The sequence below is a fragment of the Giraffa tippelskirchi genome, chromosome 6 (assembly GCF_054371585.1).
Source record: "Giraffa tippelskirchi isolate mGirTip1 chromosome 6, T2T-mGirTip1v1.2.pri, whole genome shotgun sequence".
NCBI lineage: Eukaryota > Metazoa > Chordata > Mammalia > Artiodactyla > Giraffidae > Giraffa > Giraffa tippelskirchi.
Genome location: NC_137280.1, coordinates 12588848 through 12602405, shown reverse-complemented (window position 1 = coordinate 12602405; position 13558 = coordinate 12588848). Strand labels below are relative to the sequence as shown.

Genomic DNA, 13558 nt, shown 5'->3' with positions numbered 1-13558 from the left:
GACATGTGATCCTGGGGACAGGATCTGATTATTGGTGAGATGAGGCATCATGGCTTCAGGTATCTGCCTTAGGATCACGAGACTGAGTAGCCTGTTGACGCTGGTGGCCCCCAGGAAGACACACTGGTATTTGCGCTCCTGTTGTAGTTCCCTCCCACACTGACTCAGGCAGCGCATTCTGGTTGGTCACTCTGGTTCATGAGATCTGTGCTTGTCCACCTGGAACCCTGAACCAGGTTGGAAAAAGTCTGATGACTCTAGTGGAGAAATGAGTTGTCCCAGCTCTGCCCCCTGAGCACCACAGAAGGGATTGAAGAGGCCATCTTGGGTATCGCAGCCTCAGCAGGGTCCACGTGGAGCACAACTACTCAGCCGAATTCAGAACTAGGAGCAATGGTGTTTTAAAACGACTTAACTTTAGGGGTAGTTAGTTGTGTGTTGGGGTTCTGTGTGCTGGATGTCCTGAAACTGAGAAACTAAACTCGTAATTGGTCAGGGTCTTCCTATTAATGTACTTTATTCATTCCCTCAACAGATTAGAACACAGTGGTGAGTGTGGCATGGATACATGTCTTCATGGAGTTCTCTAACAGATGAGCTCAATAAACAGGGAACACAAGGACTTCCCTGGTGGTACAGTGGATAAGAGTCTGCCTGCTAATGCAGGGGACACAGGTTCAATCCCTGGTCCAGAAAGATAGATGTGGTGGAGCAATTAAGCCCATGCACCACAACTACTAAGCCCACGGTCTATAGCCTGGGAGCTGTAGAACCTGTGCTCTGCAACAAGAGAAGCCCATGTTCTCCACAACTAGAGAAAGCCCACTCACAGCAATGAAGACCCAGTGCAACCAACAATAAATTATTAAAAAAAAAAAAAAAACGTGGAAGAAGGTTCAGCCAGGAGGCATAGCATGGAACCAAACTGCCTGGTCTTTCTAAGGCTCAGAACTTCATTTTGCCTTAATTAAATACCCACTCAGAACAGGCTCGGAGAAGGCAATGGCACCCCACTCCAGTACTCTTGCCTGGAAAATCCCATGGACGGAGGAGCCTGGTAGGCTACAGTCCATGGGGTCGCTAAGAGTCGGATACGACTGAGCGACTTCACTTTCACTTTTCCCTTTCATGCACTGGAGAAGGAAATGGCAATCCACTCCAGTATTCTTGCCTGGAGAATCCCAGGGACGGCGGAGCCTGGTGGGCTGCCGTCTATGGGGTCGCACAGAGTCGGACACGACTGAAGCGACTTAGCAGCAGCAGCAGCAGCAGCAGAATAGGCTAGCTATGCTGCTGTAATGAACAACCCTAAAACCACATATGATTTAGAGCCAGAGACGTTTTTAATCTCACATATGTCCAACTTGGGGCCAAACAGTTTCTGTTCCACATTATCCGAGTGACGGAGGTTGCTGGAGCTTCAACCATGTCTGGAATGTAGCCCATCTATGGAAGGGGAAAGGAATGTGAAAAATCGCTCTTAAAAATGTCTCACATTTTTCTTGGTCAAAGCATCAAATAGGCTTGCCTATGTTTAAGGACAGAGAAGTGCAATCCTCCCATATGCCAGATGGAAAATCAAAAATGATTTTTTAATCAATTCTAATGGCTATCAGCAAATGTCCAGGCTCTCTAGGATTAATCCCTATTGTTCAGTCACTAAGTTGTGTCCGACTCGGCAACCCAATAGACTGCAGTTCACCAGTCTCCTCTGTCCTCCAATGTCTCCCAGAGTTTGCTCAAATTCATGACTCATCGAAAAAGCAAGAGAGTTCCAGAAAAAACATCTATTTCTGCTTTATTGACTATGCCAAAGCCTTTGACTGTGTGGATCACAACAAACTATGGAAAATTCTTAAACAGATGGAAATACCAGACCACCTGACCTGCCTCTTGAGAAACCTGTATGCAGGTCAGGAAGCAACAGTTAGAACTGGACATGGAACGACAGACTGGTTCCAAATAGGAAAAGGAGTACGTCAAGCCTGTATGTTGTCACCCTGCTTATTTAATTTATATGCAGAGTACATCATGAGAAACGCTGGGCTGGATGAAGCACAAGCTGGAATCAAGATTGCCGGGAGAAATATCAGTAACCTCAGATATGCAGATGACACCACCTTTATGGCAGAAAGTGAAGAAGAACTAAAGGGCCTCTTGAAAGTGAAAGAAGAGAGTTAAAAAGTTGGGTTAAAGCTCAACATTCAAAAAACTAAGATCATGGCATCCGGTCCCATCACTTCATGGCAAATAGATGGGCAAACAGTGGAAACAGTGGCTGATTTTATTTTTCTGGGCTCCAAAATCACTGCAGATGGTGACTGCAGCCATGAAATTCAAATGTTTACTCCTAGGAAGGAAAGTTATGACCTACCTAGACAGCATATTAAAAAGCAGAGACATCACTTTGTCAACAAAGGTCCATCTAGTCAAGGCTATGGTTTTTCCAGTGGTCATGTACGGATGTGAGAGTTGGAGTGTGAAGAAGGCTGAGTGCCGAAGAATTGATGCTTTTGAACTGTGGTGTTGGAGAAGACTCTTGAGAGTCCCTTGGACTGCAAGGAGATCCAACCAGTGCATCCTAAAGGAGATCAGTCCTGAGTGTTCATTGGAAGGACTGATGTTGAAGCTGAAACTCCAATACTTTGGCCACCTGATGCGAAGAGCTGACTCATTTGAAAAGACCCTGATGCTGGGAAAGACTGGGGGCGGGAGGAGAAGGGGACGACAGAAGATAAGATGGTTGGATGGCATCACCGACTCAATGGACATGGGTTTGGGTGGACTCTGGGAGTTGGTGATGGACAGAGAGGCCTGGCGTGCTGTGGTTCATGGGGTTGCCAAGAGTCGGACACGACTGAGCGACTGAACTGAACTGAACTGATGTCCAACCCCCTCTGTTTTGTCTCTAGGGTATTTTGGGTTTTTTTTTTTTAAATACTTTTAAATCTCTTTAATACACCTGGAGTTTATTTTGATAAAAGGTGTCAAGAGACGGTCTGACTTGTCCCCTCTGCCTGCCTTACCCACAAATTAACCAATTATTCTGTTCTGCAATCTTTAGTAAAATTCTTCTACCTCAACAATTTGTGATCCTGCTGTCCCTAGTTTTTTATACTTTAGACTTAAGTTGGACTGAAACCTTTAAAATGTACTTTTACCTTAAAATTGCATTAAAATTCTGCTACAGTTCAAATTTAGTATTAAATTGTTTTTCTCAACAAGACTGCCACTGAAATAGCTTGATGTAGAACTTCACCTGAAGAAACTGAAGGTGAGAGAGGGTTAGTTTCCCCTGGATCAGTGGTGTAGCATATGGCCCTAGAATTAAGGAGTGCCAAAGTTGTATCTGTGGGGCTTCCCTGGTGGCTCAGTGGTATAGAATCTGGCTGCCAATGCAGGAGACACAAGTTCGATCCCTGGGTCGAGAAAATCCTGTGGAGACAGGAAATGGCAACTCACTCCAGTATTCCTGCCTGGAACTTCCAGGGACAGAGGAGCCTGACTGGGATTTAGCCCATGGGGTTGCAAAAGAGTTAGACAGGATTTAGCAACTGAACAACAACACTTTATCTAGAGTCTCAGATTCTGGAAGGTGAATCTGGATTCCTCCTAGTTTAAGTGCCCTTGGACAATTTATGCAACCTTTCAGAGCTTCAGTTTCCCCTTCTCTAAAATGGGTACAATCACAGTATTTATCTTTTAGGTTTAGAATGAAATGAAAATAAGTCCATAAAACGCTTAGCGTGTTGCTTGACACAAAGGGCGCAGTTATTACTAACCAACCTCTCAGAACTCGTCAGTAACAGAAGCCAGGCTAAAGATCTGGTGTTCTAATTCCTTGCCTGCGTGCGTGCTAAATCGCTTCAGTCGTGTCCGACTCTTTGCGACCCTACGGACCGTCGGCTCCTCTGTCCATGGGATTCTCCAGGCGAGAATACTGGAGCGGGTTGCCATTTCCTTCTCTAGTTCTAATTCCTCGCCTAGTGTTTTTTCCCATCTTGTCGCAGGGAACGTGGCGCGGTTCCACGCCTACGTGATTAGCATAATCGTGACCGACAAGTGCAGGACCTCAGAGGCCAAAGGCCGGCCGCAAGAACTGCGCCTGCGCGAGCGTCTCCACGCCCCCACGCGCCTCGCGACGTGACGCAACGCGCCTGCGCCCTGGGCCCCGCTCGACCTCTAGGACTTACCCAGAAGGCAACGCTTCTGTGTCAGGTCAACATGGCGGGTCGGCCAGCTGGTAAGTGAGGGGCGGCCTGCCTGGCGGGCATCGGCGCGCTCAACTTTTTATTCTCGCAGCAACTTGCTCCTCTCCCTATGCTCGGTCTAAAAGGCCAGGTTTGTGGCGGGAGGGAAGGAGGCGGCTCCAGCCCTCCTCAGAGACCCCTTGGGCCCACCCCGTTTCAGTCTCCAGGGCCGGCCGTTGGTGAAGGTCCCCGCGGTGGCCCCCAAAGCCCTGGCGCTCCGGATGCTCGAGCTCTGAGCCCTTCTCCTCTCGACCTTAGAAGAAGTTCAAGGGCACCAGGAGATAATTAGTGGCTCTCAACCCAAGCGAACCGAGCGTTTACTGTGAGCTAAGCGCTGTCGTGTGCATTAGCTAGGTCCGCTCTGTCAGCGCGAGGAGGACAGTGTCAGTTTTCCTTGTAGGCTGGTAAGATAACTGAGGCGAGGTGGCCGGAGGAAACAGGACTGGAAGCCTCGCTGCACCTCTGCGCTTCTCAAACGGAATTAGAGGCAGCTGAGTGAGGGTTACGGCGAAGCTTCAGTTTAATAACTTTGGCTTATCTGAAACATCCACTCGGTCTTTGGATTTGGAGACACTTGCCTCTATTCTAGTTATTGGAACAGATGTGTTTATTATGGAATAGGACGCAGATATTACTGGAATATTTAAACAACGTGAAAAAAATACAGTCCCTCCCCCCTCCTTCCCCCCCCCCCTTTTTGTTAATCCCTAACCCGCCTGCCAGTGCAGGAGACGCAGGTTGGAACCCCTGGTGGGGAAGATCCTGTGGAGTAGGAAATGGCAACCCGCTCCAGTATTGCTTGAAAAATTCCGTAGACAGTGGAGCCTGGTGGGCTACAGTCCGTGGGGTCGCAAAGAGTCGCAGGCGACTGAACACACACACACACACCCCACCACCCTCTAGCTTTTTCAGTCGCAGGCGGCTGAACACACACATACCTCCTAGCTTTTTTAAAAAAAAATGTTGGCCCCTATTTCTGTACCCTCAGCAGTTGTGAAGCTATTAGGAAACACCAGATTGCCAGAAAAATTCGTTAACCTAAATGACATTCAGCTTTCGGGGAGTGGTGGAGACATTTAAAAATTCATTATTTCCTTAACTAGACAACTACTGAAGACATTGTGCTTCAGTGCTGTGTTTGCAAACTACATAGACCTGGCCTCGGTTCCATCACTGGCTGCCTCTGACCTTGGATGGGATAATTTATGTAATACTTATTGCTGTTTTGCAAGGATGGGCGGGTTGTAAGTAACTCGCGCATGGTGAAAGTGAAGTCGCTCAGTCGTGTCCGACTCTTTGCGACCCCATGAACTGTAGCCCACCAGGCTCCTCCATCCATGGAATTTTCTAGGCAAGAGTACTGGAGTGGGTTGCCATTTCCTTCTCCAGGGGATCTTCCCGACCTGGGGATCGAACCGAGGTCTCCCGCACTGCGGGCAGACACTTTACCATCTGAGCCACCAGGGCACATGGTAGTAAAACAAATAGAATAGTGCCTGGCACACCATAAGTGTTCAGTGAATATTAATCATCATTACCATCACTGGTAAATATGTTTACAAGTAATTGTCTCCTACAAGTGTGTCTGTAGATTGTTGACGCTTTGTTAATTGTTACTTTAGAAGCAACATTATATACCTGGTGCTTAATTTCCAAAGAGAGTTACCAAAGCTGTGATGTCTAAGAGGTTGAATCAAAAGAGAGTTTGCTTTCCTTCCTTGGTTAGGGGCTATCCCTAAGACAAAATTTTAAAAGAAAATTTAAACTTTCCGTATCTCCCCTTCTGTACCACATCTCTCCCGTAAACATCAGGCACTGTCATGTTGCCTTTAGCTCCTACTGGGTAACCCATCAAGTTCAGTTCTGTTTCGGAAGGAGTTTTAACATTACCTGTTTCTCCTCATACACTTTGAAATATTCATTCCCTCCATGGAAAGTTAGCTGCTGGGGAAGAGGGAAATGTGCTTCTCTTACTAGTCCATATGGGATCAAAACCCTCCCAGAAATACATATATTTTTAAGGAGAGTAGCCAAGTGAAATAAAAGTAATTAAAATAAAAGTTTTGGAAGATGGGGGTCATTTAGATCTGCTAGTGTATCCGAAATCTCATCTTTTCATAGAACTCCAACTCCCTTGAAAAGTTTAGAGTTATTTCCTGTAACCTATTTCTGAAATTGCAAATGATGGAGAAGTTCCCAGTTTCTTTTCCATCCCCCACTCCTTCAATTCTAACAGCAGCAAGGGGACATGAAGGAATGGGATGCTTGACTTTGAAAAGCTGGAGTGGCAGTACAGTTGGCCCTCCGTGTCCACCGGTTCCACACTGGAGGATTCAGCCAACCTCCTGATGGAAAATATTTTGAAAAAAAATTTCACAAAGTTCAAAAAAACAAAACTTGAACTGCTTCTCTCAGCCATCTATTTACATAGCATTTATTTTGTATTTACACCTATTTACATCACTCTTACATTGTATTAAGGTGGCAGTGGTAGTAAAGAATCCCTCAGGAGACTCAAGAGATGCGGGTTTGATCTCTGGGTTGGGACGTTTGCATGGAGGAGGAAATGGCAACCCACTCCAGTACTCTTTCCTGGAAAATCTGAGGGACAGAGGAGCCTGGCAGGCTACAATCCATATAGGGTCGCAAAGTGTCATACACAACTGAGTGACTAAGCACAGCCCAGAGAAGATTTAAAGTAGGAAGACGTGCTTGGATTATATGCAAACACTGTACCATTTTTTATATATATATATATATATTTTTTTTATATATATTGAGCCTCTTGGAGTTTGATATCTGAGGGGAGTCCTGAAATCAATCCCTTGCAGATTGTGAGGGACTGTAATCATACCTATAGGTCTTTCAGGTGTTTGAGTTTATCCTTTTCCCTTACTGTCCAATTTTTACCTGCAATCGCTTTTGCTGATAGACAAAGTAAGCAGTTTTTATCTACAATATATAGAGTATATGCTTTTAAATGAAATTCCTGTGTTTGCGTTCTCTTAAGTGGGATTGTTAGCAATTAATAGTGTGACAATATCAGTTTCAGCATCAAGCAGGTGGCTGGAGGGTATTCGAAAATGGTATTACAACGCTGCCGGGTTCAATAAACTGGGTGAGTTTTTGTACTTTCTTTCGTTTTCTTCTTTTTCTGAGTATAGTGCTTTTGTAGGAGTTATTATGGATCCTCAGAATACATGAACTGTTTGTACCTGTGTACGTTAAATTTTAAAATTAAGTCACATTTTATTGTTAAATCCATTTCCTTTTTATTATTGAGAAGAGAGGGATAGAATTGTCCCAAATGTATGAGGTGGACATGATTTATGTTCTTGAAATATGAGAGCAGAACATTTTCCTTACTATATGTTCCCTCTCTCAGCTCCTCTCCTTAGCATTTTAAAATTTAAGTTATGTGAACTTTGAAAGTAGAGATTTTTCAAATGTTAAAATTGTCTGCCATCTTTACAGTTAGTTGATTTCTGAACTTTTTTTTTAGAACTTTATACTTTGTGGTGAACTTCATCTTTTGTAATTGAAGCCTGATGGAAGCATCATTAAATGTTAATGGTTCCTTAGTACACTGTCAATTTTAAGGTTCTTTAATTCCTTGAGCTCAGAATTACAAACTATAATAAAGTAGAGATGTGGTTTACTGATATGTGTTTAAAAACAACGTAGACATTTTAAATGTTTTTAAAATTACTGTAGAGAAAATGTGAACTTTGTGGAAATATATTTTAAAGGAGTAATTGTTTGCACAGTGCCATTTAAGAAATAATCCATTAAATAACCCATTATTGTGTGTGAAATGGCATTGAGTTTCCATCATAACTAATTCTTGATGTATCACCCAAGTTAATGACTTAAGTTATAAGTCAAAATTTTACTTATTTTTTAAAAAGTTATTTTCAAGATGCATATTCATTCTAACTTTGTTTTTTACCATAGGCTTAATGCGAGATGACACAATACATGAGAATGACGATGTAAAAGAAGCCATAAGAAGGCTTCCTGAGAACGTTTATAACGACAGAGTATTTCGCATTAAGAGAGCACTGGACCTCAGCATGAGGCAGCAGATCCTGCCTAAAGAGCAGTGGACAAAATATGAGGAGGTAAGACAGCTTTTGTGTATAATGTTGGCCATTAAGGGTTGAATATTAGAAACAACACATTCATTTGTATAGTGCTTTAGAGTTCTTAAAGTTGTGTCAGATTGATATCCTTATGATAGTCTTGTGAGGTTAGTAGAGCAAATGTTAGCTGTGTTTTGGAAATAAACACATTGAGATCTAGAGATGAAGTGACTTTCCAAATCACTAAACACATCCCTGAGATAGAGATCCAGGAGTAGAATCCAGGTCTTCTCCGTCCCAGGCCATGTTCTGCCCGTGCACTCTGCTTTCTGCTCAGATAAAGAAAGGGTGGTGTTTATGTGACTGGCCCGTTTAGTGGCTTTCTGGCTCCTGGAAAGGACTCTGAAGCAATCCCTCACCCCTTGGACTGCACTGAAACTAGGCCAAACCTTGTAGACTCTCATTCCTTTCTCTTTGACAGACCCTCTGATAACCTATCAGAACAGCTTATTACAGTATTTTTGTGGCATTTTACATAAATGAAAAGCAGAGTTTTTAGTCTGCTTGAGAATATATTTTCTTAAGTTGGAAATAAGTTTTGTAGATTTCTTTTGTTGTTTAAGACCTGTTGAATATTTGGGATATATCAATATGTGATGGTGGCATATAATATTTTTCTTTTGTTCATTCTTTAGGATAAATTCTACCTTGAACCATATCTGAAAGAGGTTATTCGGGAAAGGAAAGAGAGAGAAGAATGGGCAAAGAAATAATTTAGTAGTCTAAATCTGTGGATAGAGCTGTTCTCAAGTATTTTTATGAAGTTGGTTAAACCTGAAATGTACAATGTAGAACTATTTGGGCTGTAAATGTATTTCTTTAAATAAATATCATAATTGTTGGAGTTTTGGAATTCTAAACCTTATTCTGAATAACTACTGAATTTATGTTGCTACTGTAGATTAGCAAGATAACTCGAAGCCCCAGCAGGGCCTCCCTTGCAAGGATAGAATGGAGCAAGAAACTAGTACCAGGGACTTTATTTTATCTGAAGTGAATAGCACAGGGCTTCCAGGGTGGCGCTAGTCGTCAAGAATCCTCTTGCCAGTGCAGGAGACATAAGAAATGCAGGTTCAATCCCTGGGTTGGGAAGGTCCCCTGGAGAAGGAAATGGCAACCCACTCCATCCAGTATTCTTGCCTGGAGAATCCCCATGGACTTGATCCTGGTGGGCTACAGTCCATAAGATCACAGAGTCAGACACAACTGAAGCGACTTAGCATAACATACATAAACAGCGCAGCAGACTGGCTCTCAGACTTCGAAAGTTAATGAAAGGAAAGAGGACTCACCCCCTAGTTTGCCAGGATTGGGAAAGAGCCATTATCAACTACTGTTGTCCAAATAAATTTTGCTTTTTTAAAAAATTATGTATTTAATCCCAATATGGGTCTGTATAAGTTATATAGATATGTGCTCCTGTGCTAATATGTATAACAAAATAAAAAGTAGGCAATAGGCAAGACACTTTTTTCAGCTCCCAGTGACTTTTCCGCTTAGGAAATGATCATTAAAGTCTATTGTGGGACTCCCCTGGCAATCCGGTGGTTAAGATGCCACACTTACATTGCAGAGGGCACAGGTTCAATCCTTGGTCAGGGAACCTAAGATTCTACATGCTTAGGGGTGCGGCCAAAAAAAAAAAGATCTATTATAAGCATTGGATAGTAATGATACTTAAAGCTGTAGTCCAACTTTTTTTAATACATGTTAGAACCATTCTATAATGTCATCATCCCCACCACTAAATTGTAAAACGCTTACGTTGGTGAAAGTGAGAACACAAAACCACAGCAAGTAGGGAAAGGAATTGTGGAACCTGCAGTCTAGGCCTGCAGTCTACAGTCTTCCACAAGCTAGTGCTGTGTGTGGTAGACCATCTCTGATTGGGATCTTACCTTGTAGAACAAAACTGTGAAAAACAATTTTTGTATTACAGAGGCATGCCCCAGAGATACAGTGAGTTCAAATCCAGACCACCACAATAAAGCAAATACTATAATAAAGTGAGTCACACAGTTTTTGGTTTCCCAGTGCATGTAAAAATTACAACTGTACAATTAAGTGGGTAGTAGCACTGTGCTTTAAAAAACCAATGTATGTACCTTAACTAAAAGATACTTTCTTGCTAAAAAATCCTAACCATCATCTAAGCCTTCAGTAAGTTATACTAATAACATCAGAAATCACTGATCATCATAACAAATACAATAAGTTTGAAATATTTCAAGAATTGCCAAAATGTCACAAAGACATGAGTTCCAAATGCTGTTGGGAATTGGCACCAATAAACATGCTGGACAGAGTTGCCACAAACCTTCCATTTGTTAAAAAAAAAAACATGTGAAGCCTATTAAAGGAGGTATGCCTGTAGTTAAAATTCCTGAAACAATCAAAAGTGGGTGTGTACATTCGACATATATTTTTATCGCAGTGAGATAAAATTCTGACAAACGTTTCACTTTAAACGGGCACGATTCCTTTATTAGAGTGAGGTACTAGATTCGGCCACTAGGTGGTGATGCGCTACAGCGTGACTACTTAAAGGGATGCAGCACCATCACTACTGAAGATTTATCTGTTCTGTACCCCCGACTCCCTCCCCTTCATTTTTCAGGATGACAACACCTTATGAGGTTTATGGCCATCGGGAGAATTTACTACTAAGCTATATACTGATGTAATGAAATCTAATATATGCTGTGCAATGAATTATGAGATGTTATTTAGTTTCAGGATTTTATTACTTCAATCAGTTTTGACCATATTTCCTTTTATATGATTGCTCACTCCTTAAACATACCAGATGACTGTATAAGGAACACCTAATAAAGTCTAAAGATGTTAAAATACATATATTTTAATTTATTTGCCATAATTTGTTTAAATTCTGGTTATACTGGTGTTCCTCCTATTAAAAGCCACAACATGTTATAATCTGAGATCTCAGGTCAGATGGTGCCTCTGAACTATATTTTGCTAAGAAAGTTCTTTGTATATGTTAACAATTGAGCAAGGAGGAAGAACTGAATTGTTACAAGGTTGTTAATTTTTAGCATAGATTCCAGAAAGCTCGTTAGTATTTGAGTGGGTTATGTATTATGACAAACTAAAGTGTTATTCTGGATTCTGACTATATCTCTCCTACAGTCGAAAAAAATGTATTATTTGCTTAACTTTGTATTTTAATACACTTGCCTATTTTGGCATAAATGCCAAAAATGTAATTTCAAAATAAATCCCTGAGAAATTTCTGCTAACATTATTCAATTGAATCATTGTTCTGTTAGTATTCTAACTATTTTGAAGAAAATTTTTATACATGCCTATGAAATTGTATCTATAAGTCAAAAAAGATAATTATTTGTTTTACAAGACTCAGCTTCTAATTCCTTATGCATATATTTAAAACATGGTGTGCCAGTAAACTAGAAACTAGATGCCAACTATTTAGGCAATCATTATCCTTTAAAGATGGACGTCTCAGCTGTAAAATGAAGCAGTTTATGAAATGAGTCATTATTTTAGGAACAAAGCATCCTGGGTCTGTATTTTTTATTTATGCACTTATTGTTAGGATGAACTAGTATTGATTGATGGAGTATCAATCTTGTAGCGACACTGTTCATATGTTGTCTCTTAATCCTCCCTGCAACCTTCTGACATAGATATGATTACAACTATTGTATGGAAGAAGAAATTGGGCTTGTTAATTATATATATACACATACATATATATATATATATAAAGAAGCAACAATTAGAACCCTGTTCGAAACAACTGATTGGTTCAGGAAAGGAGTACAACAGGGCTGTCTGCTGTCACCCTGTTTATTTAACCTATACACTGAGCACATGATGAGAAATGCCAGACTGGATGAGTTACAAGCTGGAATCAAGATAGGCGAGAGGACCATCAATAACCTCAGACTAGCAGATGATAACCACTCTAATGGCAGAAAGTGAAGAGGAACTAAAGAGCTTCTTGATGAGGGTGAAGGAAGAGAGTGAAAGAGCCTGCTTAAAACTAAATATTAAAAAAACTAAGATCATGGCATCCGGCCCCATTACTTCATGGCAAATAGAAGGGGAAATGGTGGAAATAGTGACAGATTTCCTCTTGGGTTCTAAAGTCACTGCAGCCATGAAATCAAAAGGCGATTACTTCTCGGCAAGAAAGCTATGACAAACCTAAACAGTGTGTTGAAAAGCAGAGACATTACTCTGCCAACTAAGGTCTGTATAGTTAGGCTATAGTCTTCCTGGTGGTAACATGGTTGTGAGAGCTGGACCGTAAAGAAGGCAGAGTGCGAGAGAATTGATGACTCCGAACTGCGGGGCTGGAGAAGACTCCTGAGAGTCCCTTGGACTGCAAGATCAAACCAGTCAATCCTAAGGGAAATCAACCCTGAATATTCATTGGTAGCACTGACAGAAAAGCTGAAGCTCCAGTATTTTGGTCACCTGATGCAAACAGCTGACTCATTTGAAAAGTCCCTGATGCTGGTAAAGATTGAGGGCAGAAGGAGAAGAGGGTGTCAGAGGATGAGATGGCTAGAAGGCATCACTGATGCAGTGGACATGAACTTGAGCAAACTTTGGAAGATGGTGAGGGACAGAGAGGCGTGGCGTGCTGCAGTCCATGGGATCACATGGACATGACTGGGAAACTAAACAACAACATATATTTGGTGTGTGTTTTCTGTGTCTCATGCTAGGCAGAAGCTAGGTGTAGGATAGACTTTTTGAACATTGGCGCTGTTGACATTTGGGGCTGGATAATTCTTTGTTGTGGGACTTTGCTGTACATTGTAGGGCGTTCAGTAGCATCGTCATTTTCCCCCAGTTCTGGCCACCCAAAATGTCTCTAGGCATTTGCTAAATGTTCCTCTGGGTGACAGAATTGCCTCTACTTGAAAATCACCAGTACAGGGGATACAAAGGGAGAAACCAAGATGGTGGAGATTGACATGTAAATAGATGTATAAATATGTAATATATGTAAACAAGTGTGTAAATTATTTGTAAAACTATATGCAGTGGGTGTTCTGGATACGTGGAAAAGGGAAAACTAAATCAGTTTGGCAGGTGATCAGAGAACCCCCACTGACAACTTCAGCGGATTCCGAAAGAGTAAGCAGAGCCAGCCAAGCTAATCGGAGGAAG

The 13558-nt window shown here is 41.9% G+C and overlaps 1 protein-coding gene across 1 annotated transcript; it reads left to right on the top strand.

Moving 5' to 3' along the window:
- The first annotated feature begins 4195 nt into the window (after positions 1-4195).
- On the top strand, positions 4196-11657 carry UQCRB (ubiquinol-cytochrome c reductase binding protein). Its single transcript, XM_081503119.1, has 4 exons — positions 4196-4243; positions 7297-7368; positions 8205-8371; positions 9028-11657. Exons 1-4 carry the CDS (start codon positions 4225-4227, stop codon positions 9103-9105), a joined length of 336 nt encoding a protein of 111 aa, XP_081359245.1. The 5' UTR covers positions 4196-4224; the 3' UTR covers positions 9106-11657.
- Positions 11658-13558: the final 1901 nt, after the last annotated feature.